The sequence below is a fragment of the Accipiter gentilis genome, chromosome 22 (assembly GCF_929443795.1).
Source record: "Accipiter gentilis chromosome 22, bAccGen1.1, whole genome shotgun sequence".
In the NCBI taxonomy this organism is placed as follows: Eukaryota; Metazoa; Chordata; class Aves; order Accipitriformes; family Accipitridae; genus Astur; species Astur gentilis.
This window is the reverse complement of record NC_064901.1, coordinates 10,999,416-11,024,478: the sequence shown is the minus strand read 5'-3', so window position 1 is coordinate 11,024,478 and position 25,063 is coordinate 10,999,416. Positions and strand designations below refer to the sequence as shown.

The following is a 25,063-nucleotide window of genomic DNA, read 5'->3' as shown; positions in this document are numbered from 1 at the left end:
CATAACAGTACTCTATAAAAAATATTTTTACACTTTTTTGCCCCCCAGGTTTAGACCCAGATAAGCATCTAGGAAAAACTCTGGATCAAATGGAGCCTGATCTTTTGGAGGTGAGTATTACTTATAGGATACTCGTACAGGTAAAGTTGCAACTAAAAATTAGTATAGGCAGAAATTCAGCAAAATTAACTTAATAAAAAATTACTTAGTTACTTTCGGAAATTAGGTGCTAACCCAAGGCTTATCTTTCTATGTAGATGTCATGGTTTAACCCCAGCCAGCAACTAAGCACCATGCAGCCACTCACTTCCCCCCCCCGCACCCCCCCCCCCCCCGCCCCCCAGTGGGATGGGAGAGAAAATTGGGAAAAGAAGTAAAACTCGTGGGTTGAGATAAGAATGGTTTAATAGAACAGAAAAGAAGAAACTAATAATGATAATGATAACACTAATAAAATGACAGCAGTCATAATCAAAGGATTGGAATGTACAAATGATGCGCAGGGCAACTGCTCACCACCCACCGACCGACACCCAGCCAGTCCCCGAGCGGTCATTCCCCCCCCCCGCCACTTCCCAGTTCCTAAACTAGATGGGACGTCCCATGGTATGGAATACACCGTTGGCCAGTTTGGGTCAGGTGCCCTGGCTGCGTCCCCTCCCAACTTCTTGTGCCCCTCCAGCTTTCTCGCTGGCTGGGGATGAGAAGCAGAAAAATCCTTGACTTGAGACTAAACACTACTGAGCAACAACTGAAAACATCAGTGTGTTATCAACATTCTTCTCATACTGAACTCAAAACATAACGCTGTACCAGCTACTAGGAAGACAGTTAACTCTATCCCAGCTGAAACCAGGACAGTAGAATATAAGCCTCATATACGCCCTTCCCATATGAAAAACACTCTTTCTGGAGGTAGTTCACAAATTGTGACAGTGTCTTTAAAACAAACTAAAGGCAAGAAACCTCAATGTTAAGGGAACACTAACTTGTATGTCAATATGATAAAGCTAAATAATTGCATGCAAGTCAGAGACTTTCACAGCAAGGAATGGTAGTGGCAAAATCATAGGTGATATAAAACTTCCCCACATATCCCCATCTGAAGGTTTTGTAGCGGTTTTTAGTCAGACTACATACAGCAGGGCCCTTAAAAAATGGAATAAGAGGTTTACTACTGAGGATGTACGTAATACTGTACAAAGGGTTATGTAGTACCCAAAGCAGGAAAATGCTTGTAGGCAGAGCTAGTAGATTTATTTAAAGAAAAATTATTTAAGTAGGGAAAAAGAGAGACCAGATTTTGTACACGAGTCTTCTTTGAGTTTGAGGTAGAAGTGTCAAACATCAAGCTAAGTACAGTTTAACAGCTCTGAAAGTGTCTTTTCATATTTGTATATGACAGAGTCAATTTACCACGCTTCCTTGTCCTCGAGGCTGTTAAAAACCCACAACTACTTGCATGTTTGGCTATTAAGAGGGTCTTGCTGTAACTTTTATCAGTGCAAGCTCTCTAAATTTGTGCAAAACAATCTCCTAAAAATATTTTTTATTGTTAATTTGTGTAGTTACCGTTCTGCGTGGCTTCATAAGCAGTTTTTCTGGAACAATTACAGGCATGGCAAACTTGCAGAATTTGTTAGGAGCTTTAAAAATCCCTTTTACTGCTGAAAGATAGTGGAGTTCAGTAGGAATTATATCTGGAGTTTAACTTCATTTTGTTAGTCATTTACATGGCTGCAGAGAAGGGGCTAGATAATTGGTACTTCGCAAAGCTGAAGAGGAAGAATGAAGGTCCATGACATTCAAATACTCTGGTTTTGTCCTGTTCTTAGCTTGAAGTTTGTTGCTTCTGCTTCAGAGCTGGAGAATCTGCACAGAAATCTCCCCTCCTCTCCCCACTATATAGACTAGTTGATGTAAAAATTCCATTCATTCTCTCTTTTTGTAAGTTTTGCTTCACGTAAATCTTTAGAACATCTCGACTACAGTGAACGTTCAAGATTAGCAGGGGATGGGAAGGAGAGGTGTTTTCTCCTGCTCCAGAAAAAGGGAAGGAAGGAAAATAGGGAAGTAAGTATCTTCCTAAATACTTGTAGTATGGGTAAAGAAGCAGTGGCAGAGACATACAGTAGGAGTACACAAAACCAAGTATATATTAACTAGATATATAAAATATTTGTTCATGTTGTGTCATTAGCAGATGTTTTATTTCATGGGGTGGTAATAAAGGTACACTTAAAACGGTAAGTAGTTGCTAAATCTTGGGATATGTCTAAGATCCAAGAATAGTTAGAAGAGGGAGTGGATTTATCCTTTCTGAAAAGTATAGATTGGATTTCTACAGGAAAAGGAAGGAGGAGGGAGTGTGTGCATCAGTGAGCTTTTGGATTAGGCAATATCTAATTGAACACTGAGGTAACTTTGAATTGGAAACTGTATTAACGTGGCTGTTCGGCTCAGCTAATAAGCCACTGAGAACTAGAGTCCGCAAGTTTCAGTTCACCACTTGTGAAGGTGGTTAGACAGCTTCCAGGAGCCTGACTGCGAAGTTGGCGTTGCACTGCGGGAACATGCCCGACTGGAGTCTTCGTTGCACCCCATGTTTGTGTCATGGGCCTGCTCTGACTCTAGCGTGCTGCATAGTGCAAGAGACTGACATTACTGTGGAAAAGCAGTTTTACTGACATGTGAAGTCATGTTCTGCATGCACTGTAGAAATGGCTACTGACTGACGAACTACCAGAAAGGTCGTTTGGAAGATCTTTGGAGTCACAAGTAAATAATACATAGTTTAAGAGTACGATAAACGTTTAAGTGCTCCTCCCACAGTTTGTTGCTGCAGATCACTTAATGTTTCTGTTTGTCAGAGCTGCTTCTTTAGAATCTTAGCAACTGACAGCTGAGGAACGATGAAACGTTGTAATCATGAAACAATGAACAATTTGCAATGAAACAGATTTAACAGAAGCATCAACTTTACTGTAATATCAATACCATACTGGTCAGTCACATTTGGATGAATTAATATTTATTTGGGACTAGTTAAATAAACCCAAAAGGGGAAAGTACAGTCCCTGCATTCGCAGAAAGGTTCTGTTACCAAAATTCAGGTTACAACTTCAATGGGGCTGCAGATGGGTAGCTACTCACCTCAGTTGAATCAGTAGTCTTGACTTTCTTTAAAACTATAGCAGCAAGTATTGCAATTTAGTTATGTGAATAGGCTATAATTAAAATAAGGCTTAAGAAGTATTGTTCTCCATTTGATTTCACCATCATTCATTTTAAACAGAAAATAATAAACTAAGAAATCCAGAAGGACATGGTGTTTTGTGTAATTTGGAATTAAGCATATTCTTCTTGATGTTTGGCTCAAGTGAAGTGATTCTTACTTACTTGGTTTCACTGAAATTCTTGCTGTCATGGTTTAATACTTCTTGAAACGCACATTTGCAGGTTTTATCTTTTATTGATACAACAATAAACAGAGCAACAACTGCATAGCTTGAGGTGTAGAACTAGTAGGGCATTCTGACCCTACTTGGAACTGGTTGTCAGGCCATTGGACTGCACAACTGATAATTTGTTCATGTAGCTGTTTCTTGTGCATATGCATGCTATGAAAGTCAAAGTCAGTACAAATAAATTGTTTTTACTGGATACTTAGTTGGCCTTAAGGCCTAATAAAACCAAATCATTAACTATAAACTGAAGAGAAATGTTTAGGTTTATGATGTGAAAAATACTCTTTTGCAAAGCAATGAAGTCTTCAGCCTCAGAAGTTCTGGTAGACAGAATGTGAGAGCAAGGAGTTCACAGTTTTCAGTAAGGAGGAGAGATAAAATTTAATATTCTGACCATACCAAAGAAAACACCATAATAAAGTAATTTTTAACATTGCACATCCCCAAAACTACCACAGCTTTATATGCTCTTGTATCTTTGATTTGTGTTGTATTATCTAACCAGTAATTTCAAATATCTTGTTGTTTTTTTCTAATTCATGCTTTTTCCTATTCTTGTGGGATTTTCTTTTGGGTTCTCTATTGACATCTAATGTTACTTTACACAGTTGTTTATTCAGCTAGGTGCAGGGTTTGTCATTGCAGCATTTTCCCTAGTGTGGTGTGCAAGTTTGTGAGAATTTTTGCAGTTCTGTTTAAAATTAATTAAATAGTCTTCTACGTGTTCTTTGGTTTTCTTGAAAGCCAGCTTATATCTTCATAAGTTCAGTGCCCAGAAAAATGCCAGTGTTGAATATAAGAGGGTCTTTGATACTGAACCATGACATGTATGACGAGTCATTTGGGATTGGTAGGGAATATCCTGCTTTACGTTTTAGCATGTGTTCACAAAGTTCAACTTCTCTGATACTACAAATCAGGAATTAGGACTTTACTTACTTACTTCTTTTTATACTAAAAGTTTACCTTAAGGAACAGGCAATAAAATCAAAATCAACTTGTATTACTATAGTATGCCTATTATAATTTGTCTTTTGGACATACAAGAAAGCAGCATGAAGTAATCATTTTCTTTTTAGAAAAAATCTCATTGGGCATTATAAAAGGCGTGTCAACATTAATTGGAAAAAAAAAAAGGCACAAAACAAAACCCAACCAACCAGCCTACAACCCAGCCCTGATTTCATCCACTGAATTATTTAACTTTGGAAAAATACATTGTCACCGAAATTTTCAGTCTTCTGATTTACTTTAGATTATGTGTACCATAGAAATGATAATAATTACTGACATAAAGGTGAGGTGGTTTTGCTGTTGTAGCAGGAGAAAAATGGGAGGAGTATTGAGTGGGAAAAGCTTTGATAATTTTGCAATTTTTTTTTCTGACTTTACATACATAAGGTTGAACTTATGAGTACAGTCATGATCTGCAACCCATGCTTTTATCAGGAGTGAATTTTACTGGCTTAGGTCATTGGTATTGTGGCAAGGAAAGTTCTTGAATTTATTCCTTTTTTCTAAATGATAGGTCTTTTATTAATTATTGATGAATGGTTGCTACATAATTGGTAAATTATTAAATTGTGCTCATGTCCCCCTGTTTCCTACATACTAGAGGCCCTAGCTTTTTACACTAAAGAATTTGTTGGCAACTTGCCAGATCTCAGGGGCTGCTCACACTCTCTTTAGAATTTATTAATAGAATGGTAAATGTATATTATGGTTATATTTGTCTGTACTTCTGTCTCTGCTAATAGATAATAAGAAAATGTTTAGTCATTTATATGCTTGCATTAGAAGTTGATGAGTAGTTGTGATGTAAAGAGCATTTCAGTAATTATAGAGAATTTACTAAGTGTTACAATTTCTGTCTGGGGACAAAGTCTTCACTTGAATTCATATCTTTTATCTTTGATTACTAAACTTAAATGAGAAAGTCAGCTTTAATCCTTGTGTTTCATTCCCAAGGTAGGAAGAGACTGTCTTTGGGTAATGTTTGGGCTGATTTCCTACATACCTTGTGTCTTACTGTGTATTTGAGTTAAGGTAAATTTTGTGTAGTCTAGAAGATATTTTCATCATATATTTCTTTTGGATTTTGAATTGGACTTCCATTTTTAGTTAAGTGTAACTTGTAAATTTGCTGTTTTCTGGCTCATCTGAACTAGAAAGCAGATTTAGCAATCAAAATTTAAATTCGAGTCTAAGCTGTTGTGTTGTTATGAATGTGACAACACAACTTTCAAAACAAAATAATTAGTCTTCAAAAAATGTTAATATTCTAAATGACTGAAAGGCAAAGTTCTGATGTCATTGATGACATTTTAAAAATATTGCTGACTTTGTTAAATGAACATTAAGAATCTGTTCTATGAGCTGCTGAATATTCTCAGTTCCTGTTGACATTAGTGGGAACTGAACATCCTTTAGCACCTTGTATAATTGGTGTCAGGAATGATCTTGAAGCCAGTGACATTGAAAATGAGGATTTCCCACAACAAAGATAGGAAATAGTCTCACATCTTTTGAGTATTCAATGTTAATTGCCAATAATTATTCTAGGCACTGATGTTTACAAGCAGAGGTACCGGTTTTGAAAGTGACTTGTAAACAGTCACTCCTTCTATTCAGTGAAAGGTTACAGTTAGATCTTTTCTGTTTTTCTCTCTTTCATTTTTTAAATAGTTTTGTTTAGGATTTTTTGCAGTGGGAGCTACAATGAGAAGAATAAAAGGTTTTGACTAACTGTTTTGTAGGCTGTCCATTCTTGTTGCATCAACATTAATTATTCTTGATATATTTGTCCTATAGAAACCTTGTTGCCGTCGTTGACAGATGGAGTTCTCTTTTATGTCAGGAGTATAATTTTTTAATGAGCACTTGATTAAAGGTTTTCTTCTGCTCCTTTTCTTTAAAAGAAAATGTGAAAGGAAAAATGAAAAATACCTCTCATAACAAGACATTGAAAAATGATTTAATATATGTTCCAAAAGAGATTTAGATTTTACACCACCAGACAACTAAACAGTCACATAGAGTATTACCAAGGTATTGTTTTCTCAGAACATTTATACTTTTCTCCAAAATAAAGGCTGAAGAGGATTCAGGCCTTATGTTTAACTACCTGAATTTTTAATTTAAAAAGTAATCTTCGATTTTATGAAAACATTCAAGTTACGTGTATTGCATTTTCTTCTTTCACATCTAATTTTGAATTGGTTTTTTTTTTTTTTTTTAGCTAAGATGATGACTGAAGTTGTAAACACTCCTTGAAGTTTTAAAATAAGCTTTGAAAGAGAACTGTAAAGTAACACAAACTATACATTCAGCTTCAACAATAAAAGTACAGTATCATTTGAATATATCAAATAGACTTACTACACAAATATTCTGGTAACCATATGAAAAAATTGAACCTACAATGTATAAATAACCCAGTGTCATGCTTGCCTAAAAAAAAGACAATAGATATGGAATTATTTTCTAGTCCCCAGACAGACTTCTTCTAACCATCTCCTACATGTTGTGGAGAACTGCATTGCTACTTTGACTGTAGGAGTGTCATAGGTGGGCATCTGTTCCTCTAAGGAAAAGCATAAGGGGGTTAAATATTCCCAATAGTAACTCTGGTGTCTGCAACGGAGTTGAGGACTGAAGTTCAACTTCTTGTGAACTACTTGAAGCAGAATGTTAATGCTTGCTCAGCGTGTAAAACCTGGACTGGACTTGGCTTGAAACAGCTAGTGCTGGGACACTTTAGAAGGTGATATATTCTGCTGATGAGGAGGTGAATTTCTCCTGCAGAAAAAGGGAGCGTGTCCCCATGCTCTGGCATGGTACAGGTGCTTGATTACTACCTATCAGTACAGTACATTAATACAGAATTACAGTGAACTATTCAGCAGCTCTGCACTCCTTAATCCAGCAAAAGAACTTTGTTTCCTGCTCAACACCTGCTCATTTATAAAGCAGGGAATAATTAAGATAGCCATGTCTCTTATTTTGAATGTATTGGTTTATGTAGTTATGTGTTTTAGTGGTTTATCCAGAGCTTCAGGAATATTCATAAATTTATGTTTTGATTTAGAAAGTATATTCAGTACAGTTTATAAAGGAAACAGCATGTTGCTACCTCTTTACCTTTTTGCTTTTGACTTAGAAAACTCTTGTTGGTTCTATTTGTTACAATTTTTTTTAAAGAATGGATGTTTACCAAAATATAGAATGTAGCTGTTGAATCTGTTGCCAAAAGTTGTGTTCATTGTATACTTCTATGTGAAGTGCAACTTTTTGTGTTGATTTACAGTACAAATTTCTCACAGAAGTGAACTACTTATGCTGAAGAAAGGTAGACAAATACGAGAGTCTGAGCAACCTTACATGTCTGCTGAGGAAGAAAGACTAGGAATTAATTCATTTTATATGAATATTACAGTGACAGTTCTACTTAAAATATAATGCATTGATAATTTTTAGACCATTGTAATACGCATATGAAGAAATCAAGAACGTCTGTATGATACTTGGGTTTTTTCAGGCTTGTAATTGGTAGTCTTTTAGAAAGTGCACACTGAAATTTTCAGCAAAATATATTTAATAGACTGCTTTAATGTAATACTTACGTATTTTAATTTCCCTTTTGTGTTAGCTTTCTGAGAAATATGGAGTCCATGTTTGTGGAGAAGGTGGAGAATATGAAACATTCACTCTGGACTGCCCTCTATTTAAGAAGAAAATAGCTGTGTAAGGAACAGTTTCTTCCATTTCCTTATATTAAAGCAATGGGAAGGTATTCACATTTAGCTTCAGGCAACTTTTGTTGGCAGAGGTAAAACATGTCCTCTAAGTTCACAAACACTCACTTTGTTTAACACTGGCAAAGTCCTCTGAAAACCTAAATCAATACCTGACAAGACGAGGCCTTCATAGAGGGCTATAAACTTTTTAGACATTTGCACTTTGGTTTACTTGCTGATTATGGCCTGCAGTAAAACTGGTACCTACACACTGACACTTTTATCCTTTCATGAAGTGCGAATTGCCTGTAATATTTATCTGTCATTACAGCTACATTTGATAAACTGCCACATCAGTAGCCTGTGGGTTCCATTAACTGTGTCTGTGTGTGTGTGTGTGTGTGTGTTTTAAGTTTAGCAGCTTAGAATGATAATGATAAACATTTTTCTTCAATTATTAGAGAATATTTTAAATACAAACTTTGCATGAATCTTTTTCATTTACACTGACTAGTTTATTCCTTTGACATAAATTGCTAAAATCTGTGTAGTGGCGTATGGAAAATATTTGTGTCTTGATGCGAGTTTCTTATTAGTCTGTTAAATAGCTAAGCCTGCTTGCTTCCAGTGAGATGTTTTGACTGCTGTTCCTTTTCTTAGCCAAGGAAACAGACTAGTAATCATGTATTGGTGATACTCAGTCATCTTAGGGAAGGTCAAGATTGTGGAGCATATAGACATGATTAAGGCTTTCATGGTGAAGGTCTATTTGTTTCATTTTTCTGTAAGACTGGGATCTGTCTGTATAAGGAATGGAGAACCAAGAGCTGTTAACTGTTTCATTGCATTGCATCTGGGAGAAGAGCAATAGAACAAACTGGTAAAAGGGATGGCAGCTACTCTGGCAGATGTCTGCTGAACTATTTGTTGACTGGAAGATTTGTCCTCTGGAGTGAACTAAAAAACTAGATAATTTGAGTCTGGAGATACCTCCATGCAGGAAAGCTATAGAATTCTTTAGTTAGGAGAAGATTCAGAAAGTAACAATGTAGAATCTTTAAACTGGATTTAAGTTCATGGTAGAATTATGAATGTATGGGCCAGGAAGTGAGATTCTTGGAGAAGATTCTCTTGAGGGGAGCCAGGTGCTAGGTAGAAGCCATAGGTTGTGAGCCAACCTGCTGACTAGTAGGAGTTGGAAAGTTAAGCAGGAAGTTAGAATAAGATGTGCATGATGCTTGGGTATATCTTAAAACAAATAAATTTGGGGACAAAGGACAAAACTCCCCAATATGCCCTCAGATAGAATCAGTTCAGTCTCTTCTAGCAAAAAGGAAATTATTGTGAAATTGTTGCTGAAGCACGATTCATTTTTACATTTAAAGTCTGATATGATTTCTATTAAACTGACAAATTCTTATCAATTCCAGTGTCAGTTTTGTGAAACTTTGTCATTTAGAGTAATACTAGCCGTTAGCAGCTATGTGGCCTATTCAGTGTTTATATTGCAACACTTGCAACAAAAAGTATACTTCAGAAGAAGGACAGCTAGATTTCAATGCAGAGATTAAATGTGCTTGTATCCGGTTTTGCACTTGAATGTGTTTGGCTGATTATCTACATTCTTTCTATTTTTTTTAAGGCTTCTTCTGTTGCAGATTAAATCTGGGAGTTCATTGGAATTGGATGCATAATTTCCCAGTGCTCCTTTTCAAAACTCTCTTTGTATAGATACAACAGATTGGAGAAAACAATGTCAAATCTCATGAGAAATTCTTGGTTGGTGTAGTGTGGAGAGGTTTGTTGGGGTTTTTTTAACATAGAATTTGAGGAACACTTTCAGGACAGTACATTGTGCCCTTGGTTTGGGATCAACGAAATAGCAGTTTAAGTAGGAATATCTCATAATATATTGTAAATGTATTTCTGGCTATCGGTGGTTTAATGACCATTCAAGCAACTAGGAAAAGCTAAAACAGAGGTGGTCTGGCTGAGTTGTCTTTATTTCTATTGGCAATACTCCAAATAATAATGAAAGTTAACAATAAATGCACAAAAAATACAGGAAAAGACAAATATATAAATCAGTGGGTATTTAATAATAAATATATGGCACAGCAGACTGTTAAACATTTACTCAATTGGTTCTAAATATACATTTCTGTAATGGAAACTGAATAGCTACACTGGCATTGTGTGTCTTTGGCTTGATTAGCCCTGCTTAGCTCTTACATTATTCATGTCGTAAAGACATGCCTTTTGAGGGGCCGTTCATGTGAAATCTATTACTTTATGAACTAAAGAAAAATATTTTGTACTTCCTTTGTCATTAAATAAGTTTACAAGCTTTTTTACTTTTTGCTTTTCATTCTTCCTTTTCATATACACTGAATCTAAACAGACTTTGTAATCAAGTTGTTAACTATGCTAGTATAGTTTCCAAATGTTTAGATAGCCATGGTTCTGCTATACATCCTGATACAATTTTTGAAGCTTAAATGAATATGTAAGGATTACAATTTAGAGGTTAAAACCTGTCAGAATTTTCAAGGTCCCTAAATTCCTGAACTCTTCCAAGATGTCTTCCTAGAGAAAGTTTCTGAGGAAGACACTGAAGATATTTGCCTCCAAAACAGGTGTGATGGATTAACCTTGGTTGGCTGCCAGGTGCCCACCAAGCTGCTTTCACTCCCCCTCCTCAGCAAGACAGGGGGAGAAAATAAGATGAAAAAGCTTGTAAGTCAAGATAAGAACAGTGTGATGACTTACCAATACTGTCATGGGCAAACCAGACTCAATTTGGGGAAAATGAATTTAATTTATTGCCAATTAAAGAAAAAATAGAGTAGGAGAGTAAGAAAGACAGACAAAATTAAAAACACCTTCTCTCCCCACCCCGTTCTTCCCAGGCTGAACTTCACTTCTTTGTTCCTGACTCTTCTACATCCTCCACACTGAGCAGTGCAGGGGGATGGGCTGCAGTCAATTCATCACACTGTGTCTCTGCTGCTCCCTTCTCTTCACACTTTTCCCCTGTTCCAGCCTGGGTCTGATCCATGGGCTACAGTCCTTCACGAACTGCTCCAGTGTGGGTCTTTCCCACTGGGCAGTTCTTCAAGAACTGCTCCAGCGCTGGTCCTTTCCATGGGGTACAGTCCTTCAGGATCAGACTGCTCCAGCGTGGGTCCCCCATGGGCCACAGTTCTGTCACAAAACCTCCTCCTGCCTGGACTCCTTTCCACTGGCCGCAGTTCCTGCCAGGACCCTGCTCCAGCACGGGGTCCTCTACAGGCTGCAGCGTGTATTTCTGCTCTGGTGTGGTCCTCCATGGGCTGCAGGGGAACAACCTGCTCCAAAATGGTCTTTTCCACAGCCTGCATGGAATCTCTGCTCTGGCACTTGGAGTACCTCCTCACACTCCTTCTTCACTGATCGTGGTGTCTGCAGGCTGTTTCTCTCATGTTTTTCTCACTCCTGTCACAGCTGCTGCACAGCATTTTTACCCTTTTTAAAATATGTTGTCCCAGAGGTACCACCAGTGTTGCTGATGGGCTCTGCAGCCCCTGGCCTCTTCTCGTACAGGCCACCCCTGCAGACCACCCCCTGCTACCAAAATCTTGCCACGTAAACCCAATACAACAGGAGAAAATCTAATATGCCTGTCATTTATAACGCTACTTTCGGGTAGTGTTTTCACTGGTTGATGTTTTTGTCACGTGAAACTTCTGACAAGATATGTTTCTACACTATATTCTTTGGAAAAGAAGGAAATCTGCTAGTTTAGGAAAGCAAAAATATAGCCTTGATGTGTTACTTACTATGGAGAAGTGGGAGTCTCTTTCATGTAAGACTATGATGAATTTTGCTTTTGAATATTAAATTAAATACTTGCCATTCTTCTCAGTCTTCATTAAGAAATATGCCTCACAAAGGAAGCATGGCAGATTGAGTGATATATTTGAAGCTAAAAAAGATCTAGCAGTGAAAGCAAGATCTTACAATCAAAATAATCAGCCAGAAGTCAGATGGGTTTTTATCTGTTTTTCCCAGGTAGACTATTGTAATCTGGTTGTCAGCTTTCTTACGCTCAGAATTTGAGAGGTACCAAGTATATCCTGTCCTTCTTACACTGGTATTTAAAGTGCAACTGATTGACACCTCTTCAAATCATAAAGATATATTTCTCATCTATGTCAATGCCATCTAATATCTACTTTTATGATAAAGGCCCATTTGTATTTATGGAACGCAGAATAGTGTGATTTTTTTCTTTTCTTTTTGCATAAATTGGCATATTTGAAATATTTGGGAAGTGTAATTTTGCATTATTATACCATAATATTAGATCTGTGTTTGGGTTTGTAATTCTAGGTTTTGAGTTAAAACCAAATCTGTAAGCATGAAAATATAATCATGTACTGATTGTACTCTCAGACTAGCTCTAACTTGTCATATTTGTCCTGTGAAAATATTATGGAGTGTATTAAAATGATTAGATATTTCCCAGATCTTCAAGGAGACTTGAGGGATCAGATTATTATGATTTCAAAAACCAGATAATTAGGACAGTTTTTCAACTATTCTTTATTGTTTCCTCAAGTCTTCTGAAAACATTCCTCAGCAAAATTCCTGTGTTTCCATCATAATCAAACATGAATCATGTTCCTACTCAAAATTCAGACTTTCAGCATGAAATGGCTTTTATGTAATTATTGGGGTCTCTCAAATCACTGTTTTTCATTTTAATCTCTCTTTTTCATATGGGTTTGGTTTTTTTTTTGTTGGGGTTTTTGTTTTGGTTTTGGAGGGTTTTTTTGGTTTTTTGAGGTTTTTTTTGCTATTTCTGAAGCGAGATATGATGTGTAAGTTCAGGACTTACTATTTTTTTTAATTGTGATTCATCATTGGACACAAACAAAACTGTTCTCCTTTCCACCTATTTGTTACAGTTACTATTGAACAAGACCGCAAATTTTATCAGTTAGAACAATTATGTATGGAGAGGCTGACAGAAAATGAAGTAGTTAGGAAAAAATACTTTCTTTTTATATGTATTGTAATGCTATTTTCAGCACCCCATAATCTACCTGTTGTGACCCATCAGCTGAGAAATAAAGGCATATTAAACTAGATATCTATTATGGTCCCATCAAATACCCATGTCTTAGCTGTACGTCATAGGAATATACTTCATAAGAAGAAGAAATATTTATGATCTCTTAATATTTGCAATACTTCTTGAGCAACAAAAAAGTACTCAAAAATTCTAAAGTTATTGGACAGGTAGTGTAGGTATCAACGCTTGGCATCTGTTCTGCTGTATTAGTGAATTGGAACATGCAGGGATACAAGTAGGACTGCTTCTTTTACTTTGGAGTTAAATATATTTTTAAAAGTTATGTCGTGGTTTAACCCCAGCCAGCAACTAAGCACCACGCAGCTGCTCACTCATTTCCCCCGCCACACAGTGGGATGGGGGAGAAAATCGGGAAAAGAAGTAAAACTCGTGGGTTGAGATAAGAACGGTTTAATAGAACAGAAAAGAAGAAACTAATAATGATAACACTAATAAAATGACAACAGTAGTAATAAAAGGATTGGAATGTACAGATGATGCGCAGGGCAATTGCTCACCACCCGCCGACCGACACCCCGCCAGTCCCCGAGCGGTCATTCCCCCCCCCCCCCCCCCCCTTCCCAGTTCCTAAACTAGATGGGACGTCCCATGGTATATGGAATACACCGTTGGCCAGTTTGGGTCAGGTGCCCTGGCTGTGTCCTGTGCCAACTTCTTGTGCCCCTCCAGCTTTCTCGCTGGCTGGGCATGAGAGGCTGAAAAATCCTTGACTTTAGACTAAACACTACTTGAGCAACAACTGAAAACATCAGTGTGTTATCAACATTCTTCTCATACTGAATTCAAAACATAGCATTGTACCAGCTACTAGGAAGACAGTTAACTCTATCCCAACTGAAACCAGGACAAGTTAGTAGATATTCTTTAAATTCAACAGACACGTACATTTAATAACCATAAATTTTTGTTTTTCCTTTCTGATACAAGCTTTTCTGTTAATTTAGGTTTAAGTAGTTAATGCATCACTGAAAAGTACCAGACTTCCCCATATAGGACTTAAATAACAAGGAAGAAATGTTTATTGAGACTATCCTTAGATACTGAGGATACCCAGGTACCAGGTACTACTGGAGTCTTGGTGTCTTCTTTTTATTATTTCTAATTACGTATTCCTGTTACTAAAGATTCCCAAAGCTATTTTCTACCTATTTCTGTTACAATTAGAAGACACCATGATCATTTGAAATAAGAATAAGATATTTTAAAGAATCTTGATAATAACTCTCAAGAACAAAGTTGAAGGCTTATTTATCAAAATACTTCAAAAGTTTACTAAAAGGGAAGTGGATCTTCTTATGTTAAAGGTATTTATTGTTATTGTGCAATGTAGTGATGGTTATCTTAGGAGTTTTGTTATTTTAAATCCTCAAATACATTTTATAGAACAGATATTTCCGTTAATTTTACACTTCCATTAAGTCAGTGGAATCTGGCCAAGACTTCAACTGTTTCCAGTTTGCATGGGTTTTATGTGGCATTACTAGAAATCTATCTCATCCCATTGAATACTGTGAAGGTATCAAGGGCACTGTTGTTTCAAGAAAATTATCTGTGTGTCCTTAGCCTTACTTATAACAATTTTCAGATTTTCTTGTACTGCGTCTGAGTTTCTCTCATGTTTTCTTTGAGTTTCTCACCTTCTGATGTTTGTTTCCTAGAGCTACCTTTTTCTTAAGTAGTAAAACCATGCAGATGGATATAACAGATACTGCCTCTTGTGAATCAAAGTGTGACAGATTGTGTCTGTAAAAATGAAAACTAAAATTAGCTAATTTGAATCAGCACACAGGAAGTTTATCATTGTTACCAACACATTTGGCATTAAAAAGTTGTGTCTAGTAGTCTTCAGTATCAGATGCAAGATGGTCGAATCAGTCAGTTTCTCAGCATGAAATACTGTACGCTGTTAATACTTCAAGAACTAATCCCTGGAGCATTAATTGAGAAGAATGGACTTTTAAAAAATCTCCTGTAGATGAAATTAAAAGATTGCTTTACATATTAGTCTCTAGAATGTAAAACATAATGTCGTTTATGCTTTCATAGACTACAGCTAGCTGAATCTCTCAATACTGATCTGGAAGTGTGGGAAAATAATGGAAGATTGACGAGGAGGATTGTAAACACACTCAAGTGACTTGCAGCTGGGGTGTCAAAAAACACATATATCATACTAATTGTTGTTTGGCCTTGTGTGTTGGACAAGTAGAACATCTGTGTTTAGATAACATAGGCCTGTGATAGACTTAGAGGCACCCTAGCGAACGTGCTTGAGATTCCTGCCCTGCTGTGGGAAAGATCAAAGCACAGTGGTAAATTACGCCTGAGCAAATCCCTGAAATATAGGCAAAACCAGCAGGTTCGGTGATCCTCTAGCATGGACCAAGCTCTGTGGTGCCTGTGTCCCCGCTTGTGTGCCTCTGCCCATGTGCTGCTTTGGGGATCCCCTGGTTGGCGAGGTAATGAAAACAAATTTCCTCTTTGCATTTCATCCGTGGTTATGTGGTTGTTCCTGCGTCCTGCCTGTGACAGCTCACACAGGAAGTATAGTTTATTCCTTTTGAAAATTGAAAATTAATGAAGGTAATGTGTTGTTCCACAGTATGTAATTTTATATAGCAAACTATTTTTTCTTAATTTATATGAAAAATAAGAAATTAGTGAATTTTCAATGAGTTACCTTGGAGTCTGTGTTATACAGCAACTAAGTATTGTCTGTATGTAAAATTATATACTAATATTTGATGCTAAGAATTTTGTATTTCAGGGATTCAGCCAAGGTGGTTGTGCATTCCGCTGATGCATTTGCACCTGTGGCCTACCTTCGTTTTTTAAAGTTACACCTGGAGAATAAGGCAAGTAGATTGCAAATGTCATCTTCCTTTAAAACTATATGCATGCTTTCTATTTTTATGTTGCTTTGTCACAGTTTGGAGTGAACCTATATATACTCATGTGGGTGTACTTTGAAATAACAATATACATATTTAGTTGAATTTCAGAACTTAGGATAAGGAAAAACTCAACACAAATGCTTCCTTGTGTCAAATGAATGAATGGAGGTAGTATATTTGTGCAGCATTTTTCATCTTGAAACCTCAAGGTGCTCAACCAACATGGTTCAGTCAAGCACATGTATAATGTGCAGTAGAGCTAGCCACACTGTGGAACACAGCTGCATTAGGAAACTGTATGAACAGTGTTGATTTGCTGGGAGGTGGCATCTCTTTTTGCTGTTTCTGATGTAAAGTGGATGATTTAAAAACTTGCTGACCCACAAGTGCTCAAGTTTTAAACATACTGGTTCTTGGTTTATCTCTTCTATATGAAAAATACGACTAATGAACTACTTCAAATCCTGTTGAGGAGATTATCCTGGTCAAAGATCTTAAAGGAATCGTTGGTAGTTCACTAGGATTCATTCTTTTAGTTTATGATTCCATAGAAACAGCAGAACGGGAACAGGAACTCTAGTGGTTTAAATTTTGCAGACTTTTATGTGAGCAGAGCTAAGAAGGTCACAACAGAAGTTATTTTTCTTAGTATTTGTTATCACTTTTCTATTTTTCATTATTTTATGGGTAAAATGAATTTTTTTTTTCCTCCTGAACATGTATAAGTGCTAGTATTTTGTTGAAGAGAGCGCCTTACAATCTTCCTACTACTGTTGCAGTCATCTTTTTATAGGTCTTCCTACTTCCCTCTACACTTTGAGGATCACTGAACCTCTTCTAGGTGCAGGGATTGTTACAGAACATTATTATATTGGTAGTTCACCTTTCATGTCTCTCAAGCAGCTACATTTCCTGAATTTCTTTCAATAGATCATGCCTTTTTTTTTTTTTGCCCCTCTTTTTTAATTTTATTGTTCCAAACAGATAAAATACCTGTACATTTTTCTTCCATGATGGCCTCATTCTTGCCTTGGAAAGTAAATTGTATTTCATCCTGTCAATTTCTAGTTTGGGATTTCTTTCAAAAATAAAACATTAAATATTTGTGTGGGAGACTGTGAAAAGGATATCAACTAACTATGTGAAGCAAAACCAAATAGGCTGAAAAAAGGAAAACTTGGGAGCGGGGCATGGTGGGGAAGAGTGATAATATATTAATATTTCTTTGGGGGCACTGACTTTATTGCTCATGGCAAACTTGATGCTAAAATGCACTATACATCACTACAATGTGACAGGCTAGGGAAAATGAAAAACACAAAGCTTTACATAAATCAGGCAAAAAATCATATTAAAATGCATAACATTTTATATAAGAATCAAGATTTTACTTTTATCTGTTCAGAAGCTCTTTTCCTCTTCTTATGTAGATGTTTTAGATTTGGTTAAAGCCTCACAGTTTCAAGCAGTGTTGTAGTAAATCAGATTTCAAATCCATTGTAGACAAAGCTGTCACACTCTCAGAGGGGTAAGGTTTACAGAGGCTTGCTCTGAATTTTGGTATATAAACTAATGTCTTATATAGTTAAAAGAAGAATAGTCTATTTTCTGCAGTGGTTCTCTCATAAGGAAAAGCATTAGAATCTTTTGGCTACAGATTATTTTATGTCACAATAAAATAAGCTAGGTTTTCAAGAAGTTACGAATATGGAAAACCAGTCAGTCTTTCAGAGTATAACTTGTTACTAAGTTAGCAAGGTTTAACTGCATAATGATAAAGAGATGTCTTCAAGATTGATATGCCTGTAGTACTGTACTTTTTCTCACTATTTGGTGCTTACAAGCCCTACAAAAAAATTTAAGTATCAGTTAGTAATTCAGCACTTAAAAGCCAATCCTACAATAACGAATCACCGCAGGGGAAAACTGCTTTAGAAGGAGAACTAATTTTAGTTTCAGGCTTTCAAGGGATTACTGAAAATTGGGCAAAAAATACTCCATTATGAACAAAGTGTAAAAGTAGCCACTTGTGTAAGCACTTTGTAGAAACCATTAATAGACTGCACAGTGATGTGTAATTCTAATAAGTATTATGACATCAGTTTTGTTATCATTTCAACTGAGAGATATACATATTTTTAACTTTTATTGTATATTCATTTTATCTTCGTTACGTGCCACAGGTGTTAATTTTACATTCTTTGAATTTACTTTTATAATCATTATGCAATTATAGCTAGTGTACCTTAGTCTCTGCTGTCTTTCCTCCTCTATAATGCATTTTCTTCAGCTAAATCTCTTCATGTTTAACTACAAAGCCTGCGTAGAAATTTGTTTTAGATTGTTTCTGGCAGCAAAATGAGCCCTTGTGCCTGGGGGAAAATAACATTTTACTCTCTGTTCTGGTTTAATACATTACAGTGCAACTTCAAGATGTGTTCTTGAATAATAATTGAAGCTTTTTTTTTAACACACCCTCTTTTCTTTCATTACCAGTTATACCGAAAAGGCTAAAGAGATAAATAAATACAAGATTTTATTATGAAAACATTGTTAGAAGTTTGGTAAACTGGCTTAAGATAACTTTTTTGTAGGCATTTTACAAAAACTTTAAGAATAAATAATAATGCTAATAAAACACTAATGCTCAAAATTCAGGAATGCCTCATTTACTTCATGGTAAAAAACAAGGTCACCACTGTGATGTACGTAATACAGATACCTAGCTTCATCAAGATGTTACTTTGCCAATAAGACTGTCACTTTGTACATTTAAAATGTAGAATGTTTTTTTGTTGAGGGGGAGACAATTTCTGAAGCATATTCCAGAATCTTTAAATCAAGTGTATCAGCTTTTGTGTTCAATAAAAAATTAATTTTTACTATTTTTAATTAGTAAAAAATACAACTATGAAACAAATTCTTTTACTTTGACAGCACAACAAACTTGCAAAACATTTTTATTTCCCCGTATTACAATATTCTGTTACTCTGTTAAGTTGAGTTGGCTTTTGAATGAACAGAAATTAAAGCTGTTAGAGCTTCTGCTGATGTGAACATACTTCTGATAACAGAAGTGAATGTATTGGCAATCATTCATGGTTTAAGATTTGCACTTTCCCACATTTAATAATGAATACTTTGTTCCCTGAGTTCCAGTGAGAAGGAGCATACATCAAACAATAAAAGCCATGAAACTGCAGCCCCTCAAGTAAGAGATAGTCTGGAATTAGAGGGAGTCATGTAGTTTTCTTTCTACACTTGGCAGAAGAAAGGAGCCTGTTTGCCTGTAAGACATACAAGAGTCATGCCTGCTGCTGTTCTTTCTTGTAGCATACTATTGCGTTATATTTACCTATCATAAACTGATATTGTGAGGCTTATTTGTTTTCCTGTTTATAAAAGATCTTCACCTCTTTGGGTAGAACACAATGCAGAAGTGTGAGCAGTTCCGCCCCTGTTAAACATCAGCAAATCTATTTCACAGGTCAATTTGGAGATGATTTTAAAAACACTTGTAAAAGTTAGAAAAGGTGTTTGGGAGATACTTACATGCCTTGTGTACTAAAGAAGCATGATCCTGCAGGTTAGCTTTGATTTAACTTTGTAGCTTGTTTCTGTCCAGTTCTTTCTGGCCTGAATTATTTTAGTTAATCTCCATTTAGGACTTTAGCTGTAGAATTAGACTTTGTAAATGATGTCGGGGGAACGGGAAGGAATTTCAAGTGCAAAATATGTTTCGTTGGTGGCATTGTGGGTGGCATTTTTTTAGTACTTTCTCATCACTGAATGATACTTCTCCCAGGTAACCTTTAGTTTCCCTTCTGCATCATAACAATATAGATAACCCTTGTAGTTATGTTTTCAAAACTTTGTAAAGAATACTGCAAAATTTTTTTTTTGTACACTGATTTATTTCAAACATTACGATAATAAATAAAGGATTTTTTTTTTTCTCCTCAGTTTGATTGCAGATTCAGTCCAGTTCTCTGAGAAAAGAGAGGTTTTTGTTCTCTTTTCATAGTGAAGAGACTTGATTTGAAAGTGTTTCAGAGTAAAGGACTTTCTTGCCTATGTGTCTGTGTATTGTACTTGAAATACTGCAAGGAGATGTACGTGGTCTCTCTCATTACATTTATTTCAAGGAGTTCTGTTATCAATGTACACCACAAAGAATAAAGAGATTATCATAGTCTTTCCTTATGTCTTCTGAGCTCTCTGCCCCACTGTATCCTTGTTGCTGCTCAGTGGGAGAACTATCAGTTTTGGAATTGTGTTGTGTATCAGTTTCTGTAGTGGAGGATGTAAGCTTTTAAAGACGGCAATCTGTTGTTTTCATAAAAGACCACGGCGTGGAATTTCAGCTATATCAGTCAAAGTCCTAGCTCTGAGGCTTTTTCAACAGGAGAATTTGGATCTTGGAACACTCGTGCATTTGCTTAACTTCATTCTGAGCGCACTTGCATCAATGACATGAGTTATGTGAATACAGTTAAGCATATGCATGCATGCAGGCTCTGATCCAAAATTAGGTTGGTATCACAATGTACAGTGGGTGTGGGAGAAACAGTGTAACAAATGGGAAAATATATTGCTTCTGTGAAGTAACATGAAAATGTTATGTGATAAAGTGGGTTCTGTAAGATTTAATTAAAATGTCATTATAGCAAGCTTGTTTTTTTGTTTTTAAAGTGATGAGAATATTGTTCAGGGAAAGTTAGTCTGTTTGTGGCAGTCTGTAACTTTAAGTTTTAAATTCTTAGATTACTTTCTCTGTCGATAGGAATGGAAGGCCAACATTTGTATGAGATTTGAATATAGCTACTAAACAGTCTGGCAGCTCTAGTTAGGCTGGCATTGAGCCTGTTCTTCTAGTGCCAGGTTCCACACCTAATACTTCTGCTGTAGCCTGCACCTGTGCTGCTGCAGAAAGTGATTGATTACCTATGTGTTCGGAGCATTGTGGGAGGCAAACTTGAATGAATCGTTATGATGTATCATAAGCATTGAAATCAACAGTAGTCTATAATTATTTTTGTGGGCTTTGGTCTATGTAAGAAACATTATAGAATTCCTAGTATTTCTTAGTAATTTCCAAAAATTTTGCAACTGTCCAGCTATTTATGTATGTGCATTAACACAGATGTATAATTTTATCTATATCTGTGAAGCAATATTGATATAAGCTTAACAACTTATAAAATATTGACATATTTAGGAAAAAGGGATGTGACTGGATTATACAAAAATTTCATGCAGCATCAATTTGGGATATTTGTAATATTAACAAATTACAAAGCTACAGGGGAGTTCTGTGGGTTACAGCAAATCAGTTGTGATATAGTCTGTGAGTCTCACTACATCCCCATTAATTTTTTATGAAGCACATTTTGCAGAAAACATGTTTAGAAACATAGTTGAAAGAACGATTTTCTCAGGTAGCATAAAAATGGAATAGGTGCTCTTTTCATGTTCACTTGCAGAGCATGTAAATTCAGTCCTCCAGGTTAGGGAATGGAGAGAAGTTACAGGTCTCTAATAATACCTACAGAAGATAGCTGTAGCTCAAGATCTCTTAAAGGATAATTATGTAAAGCTTAACAAACCAAGAAACAAAGTGGCTGTCATACGGGCAAGCTGGAACTTTTCCCTTTCCAGTTAATGCATTTTTTGCCTAGTGATGGATTGTTACACCATATTGAAGTTAAAATCCAGGCGATGTAAAAACAAAAGCCAAAGCAGCATTGTGATCGTATCGATCATTTCACCATGTCTGTGCATGCTTATTCAGGGGGCTAGGACCAAGAGGTCCAAACTCTGTATATGTTACAGTAGTACTCAATGAATGCCCGTGCCACAATGCAAACTCATTGTTTCATGATGGATGTTACAACTTAGCCAGGGAAAGCAACTAATTTAATAAAACAACAATTTGCAAGAAGGAAATGGTAGCACTTCTAGCACTTCATGCCACTATACAGCCTGTATATGTCTATAAAGCAATGTCTTATGGATAAAAAAATAGAAACTTAAAAAAAAAAAAAAAGGAAAAAATGGAATTTTCTTGGTTCTTGTAGCATAATCCAGTTTAAGATCTATTTCAATTATAGATTTGTGTTCCTGATGCTTTATTTTCTAAACCATACCTGAAAGGTTAGGGGCTATCAAGCAGCCCTCTGGATAACGGCAAAATATATCAACCGACAGCAGTAGTTGAAGGTGTAATTCAGTGAGTGGGAATGGTATAGATGCTGTTGGATGCTTGTATATTGTAATGTTGGAATGCATGTTGTGTTTGTGTTAAATGGCAGTTTTCATCTTTGTGCTATTATGTTACATTTAGTTGACTTCTTTTAGCCTCTCATGTACAGTTGATTCACATAAAGTAGATTATCGCCTTGACTTTCATGCCTTTCTTGAAGGAATTAATAAAATGAGGTCCGGTCAAAGAACATTGGTCCCTCTTAGAGCATAGCTTTAGTGTTTACAGTGCTTATAAAACTCCCCTTGAGCCTTTTTAGAGGCAGCAGAGCTGATTTTCCTCTCATAGGTAATGACCTTTTTGTAATTTAGTCTTTCCTGAGAATTTCCAAATACACTGCTTTAACTTAACTGAATCCTTTTTCTTTCCAGTGAAGTCAACTCAGCAAATGCTGAGTTCTTGTTGCAGACTTCTGATGCATACTATAGTTTTCTGCCTTTTTTTCTCTTTTTTTTCCTTAATATGAAGAGAAAACTTTTGAAATTGCAATAAGATATGTTTTATTTTCCAAAGAAAAGAAAAAAATACAATAAAATTACTTTTTAAGAAAAAGTCTATATTTGAATTTGATTAGTAATTTTTCATATATCCCATTTTGTTTGACAGCTTGATGAGATCCAATTGTTAAAAAGCAGAGAATGCAGAGGGTCAAACTTCATATGACCCTATGAGTGGTTTGCTGTATAATGTTAATAATATTCTTTTTCATAGACATTTTGCATGAAAATTCTATAGATAGTACACTAATTTGTGAGCTAAAAGAATATTCAGCAAGTTTCTAATCCATATTTAAGGATTGCCAAAGGCTTCATGTTTTGTCAACTCTTTATTTTGCTTTATTTGGCTTTCTCATAATTTTTGTGAATTTAGTATTTAAGAAGCCTGCAGTAAAATGCTAGTTTAGATACTACATGAAATTTGAGACCTTTGAGTAGAAAATTAATCGATAGAATCTGGAGTTACAGCATGCAGGTTTATGGATAAATTCTGTCATAATTCATATTGGTTTTAGATGAAGACAAGTAGTATTAGCCAAGGTAGTGATTCCAAAGTCAACATGCTCTGTGGATTAGGCTGCCTTGGAAAATCAGGTGGAAGAGAGTAGGGGTTGCTCTAAAAAAATAATAATAAAAAATATATGTATGCTGTAATTACATGACTTGTTGAAAATATAGTGAACACAGAATTTTGGAACACTAGTCAGTATGCACTCTGCCTATGTATTTTGCTTTAAAAGGTGCATTGGATAGTTTTTTTTCTTCCTAGGCCTGAGAAAGCATTTGGGAAGAAGAGAAGGTACCATGAATTATTTTCCTTCCTTGTCAGGAAAATACTTTGATGTATAAATCTTGGGAAATGCTCTTTTCTGTATCTCAAAACTCTGAACATTCCAAATTGTGGTGACTTTGATGGGATGGAAAGGATAGTCTTTTGTGAGATGAAGAGAAAGTTTTTTTTTTTTTTTTTTACATGGACTGCATTCAAGGTTCCACAAAGTTTTAAAACTTTCTTGTTAGTCTTTTGCTCTGTTTCAAGTGTTTAGTGACAGTGTTAATTATCAAATTGTTACTTTTCTATTTTGTTCCCTTTTTCATTTAATTTATACTATTTTTGGAAAACATAATTGTCCTGTATATAATTGTGGAATAGCATTTCTTCATCATAGTATTCTTTCTGTGTCTTATCTTGAGTCTTATAGTTTTTCATATCTGTTGTCCTTATTTATTACTAAGTCTGCATTTTTATTCCATATGATATGTCAACAGGAGCACGTTGTATTCTGCCAGTTTCTGCAATCTAAATAGTGGGAAATCCTAATGCTGTTCTTCCAGGAATTGTTCTAAGCTTACATACCGATTGAGCTATATTATTTTTTGTAACTGAAACCCAAAATTTAAATGATAAAATGTGCTGATTTCATACTGCTTGGCATGCTATTTACTTGCTGATTTTATGTTTCTCTCAAGCAGGGGGAATCTTCAGGTACGTTTATGGCCAATAGCTGTTCTTGTGAGCTAAGCTGTGATGATGACGATATTTTCCCTTCATCAGAAGAAGATGAACCACAGAAAAGCATTCTAGTCCTCTGGAAGTCTTTGAAACATAATACTTTGGATTTCAGTGAGTCTTGCACAGCTTTCATTAGAAAAATAATATTGAATATTTCATGCCGTGGTGGAGTATGCTGTTAAATTACTATAGGAACACTCCTGAAAAGAATGTTCGTGACCTTTAATAACCAGCCTGAAAAAAAAAAAAGAGATCATACTACAATGCAGCTTTCTGATAGGAATGAATAGATCTCTAGTAATGATGAATTTCATGTTATTTTACAGAAGGAGCATAACCCATTTTCCTTCTTTCTTTCAGAAAACACACATTTATGCGTTCTGTTTGTGTGAATTAAATTACTATAATATAATCATTCGAGTGGAGGGATTGAGTTTTATTTGAAAGGTCTTAACTGCACCTGTACTGATACTCTACTGTTTTTAAACAGAAGCTAGATAAGCAAACTCTAAAACAAAGTACAAAATTCAACTGTTCAACCTGCTTATGTAGTGTAT

At 35.8% G+C, this 25,063-nt stretch overlaps 1 protein-coding gene across 3 annotated transcripts in view; it reads left to right on the top strand.

Moving 5' to 3' along the window:
• DPH6 (diphthamine biosynthesis 6) overlaps nt 1-25,063 on the top strand; it is a 215,357-nt gene that overhangs the window by 63,387 nt on the left and 126,907 nt on the right. Inside the window, exons 6-9 of one of the 3 annotated variants that reach the window (XM_049825129.1) lie at nt 49-110; nt 8,116-8,210; nt 16,108-16,195; nt 24,467-24,617. In XM_049825129.1, the coding sequence (XP_049681086.1) occupies nt 49-110; nt 8,116-8,210; nt 16,108-16,195; nt 24,467-24,617 (396 nt within the window). Of the gene's footprint in view, nt 1-48; nt 111-8,115; nt 8,211-16,107; nt 16,200-24,463; nt 24,618-25,063 lie in introns of those variants that run through there. The other 2 variants (XM_049825128.1, XM_049825127.1) reach the window with 2 other exon arrangements.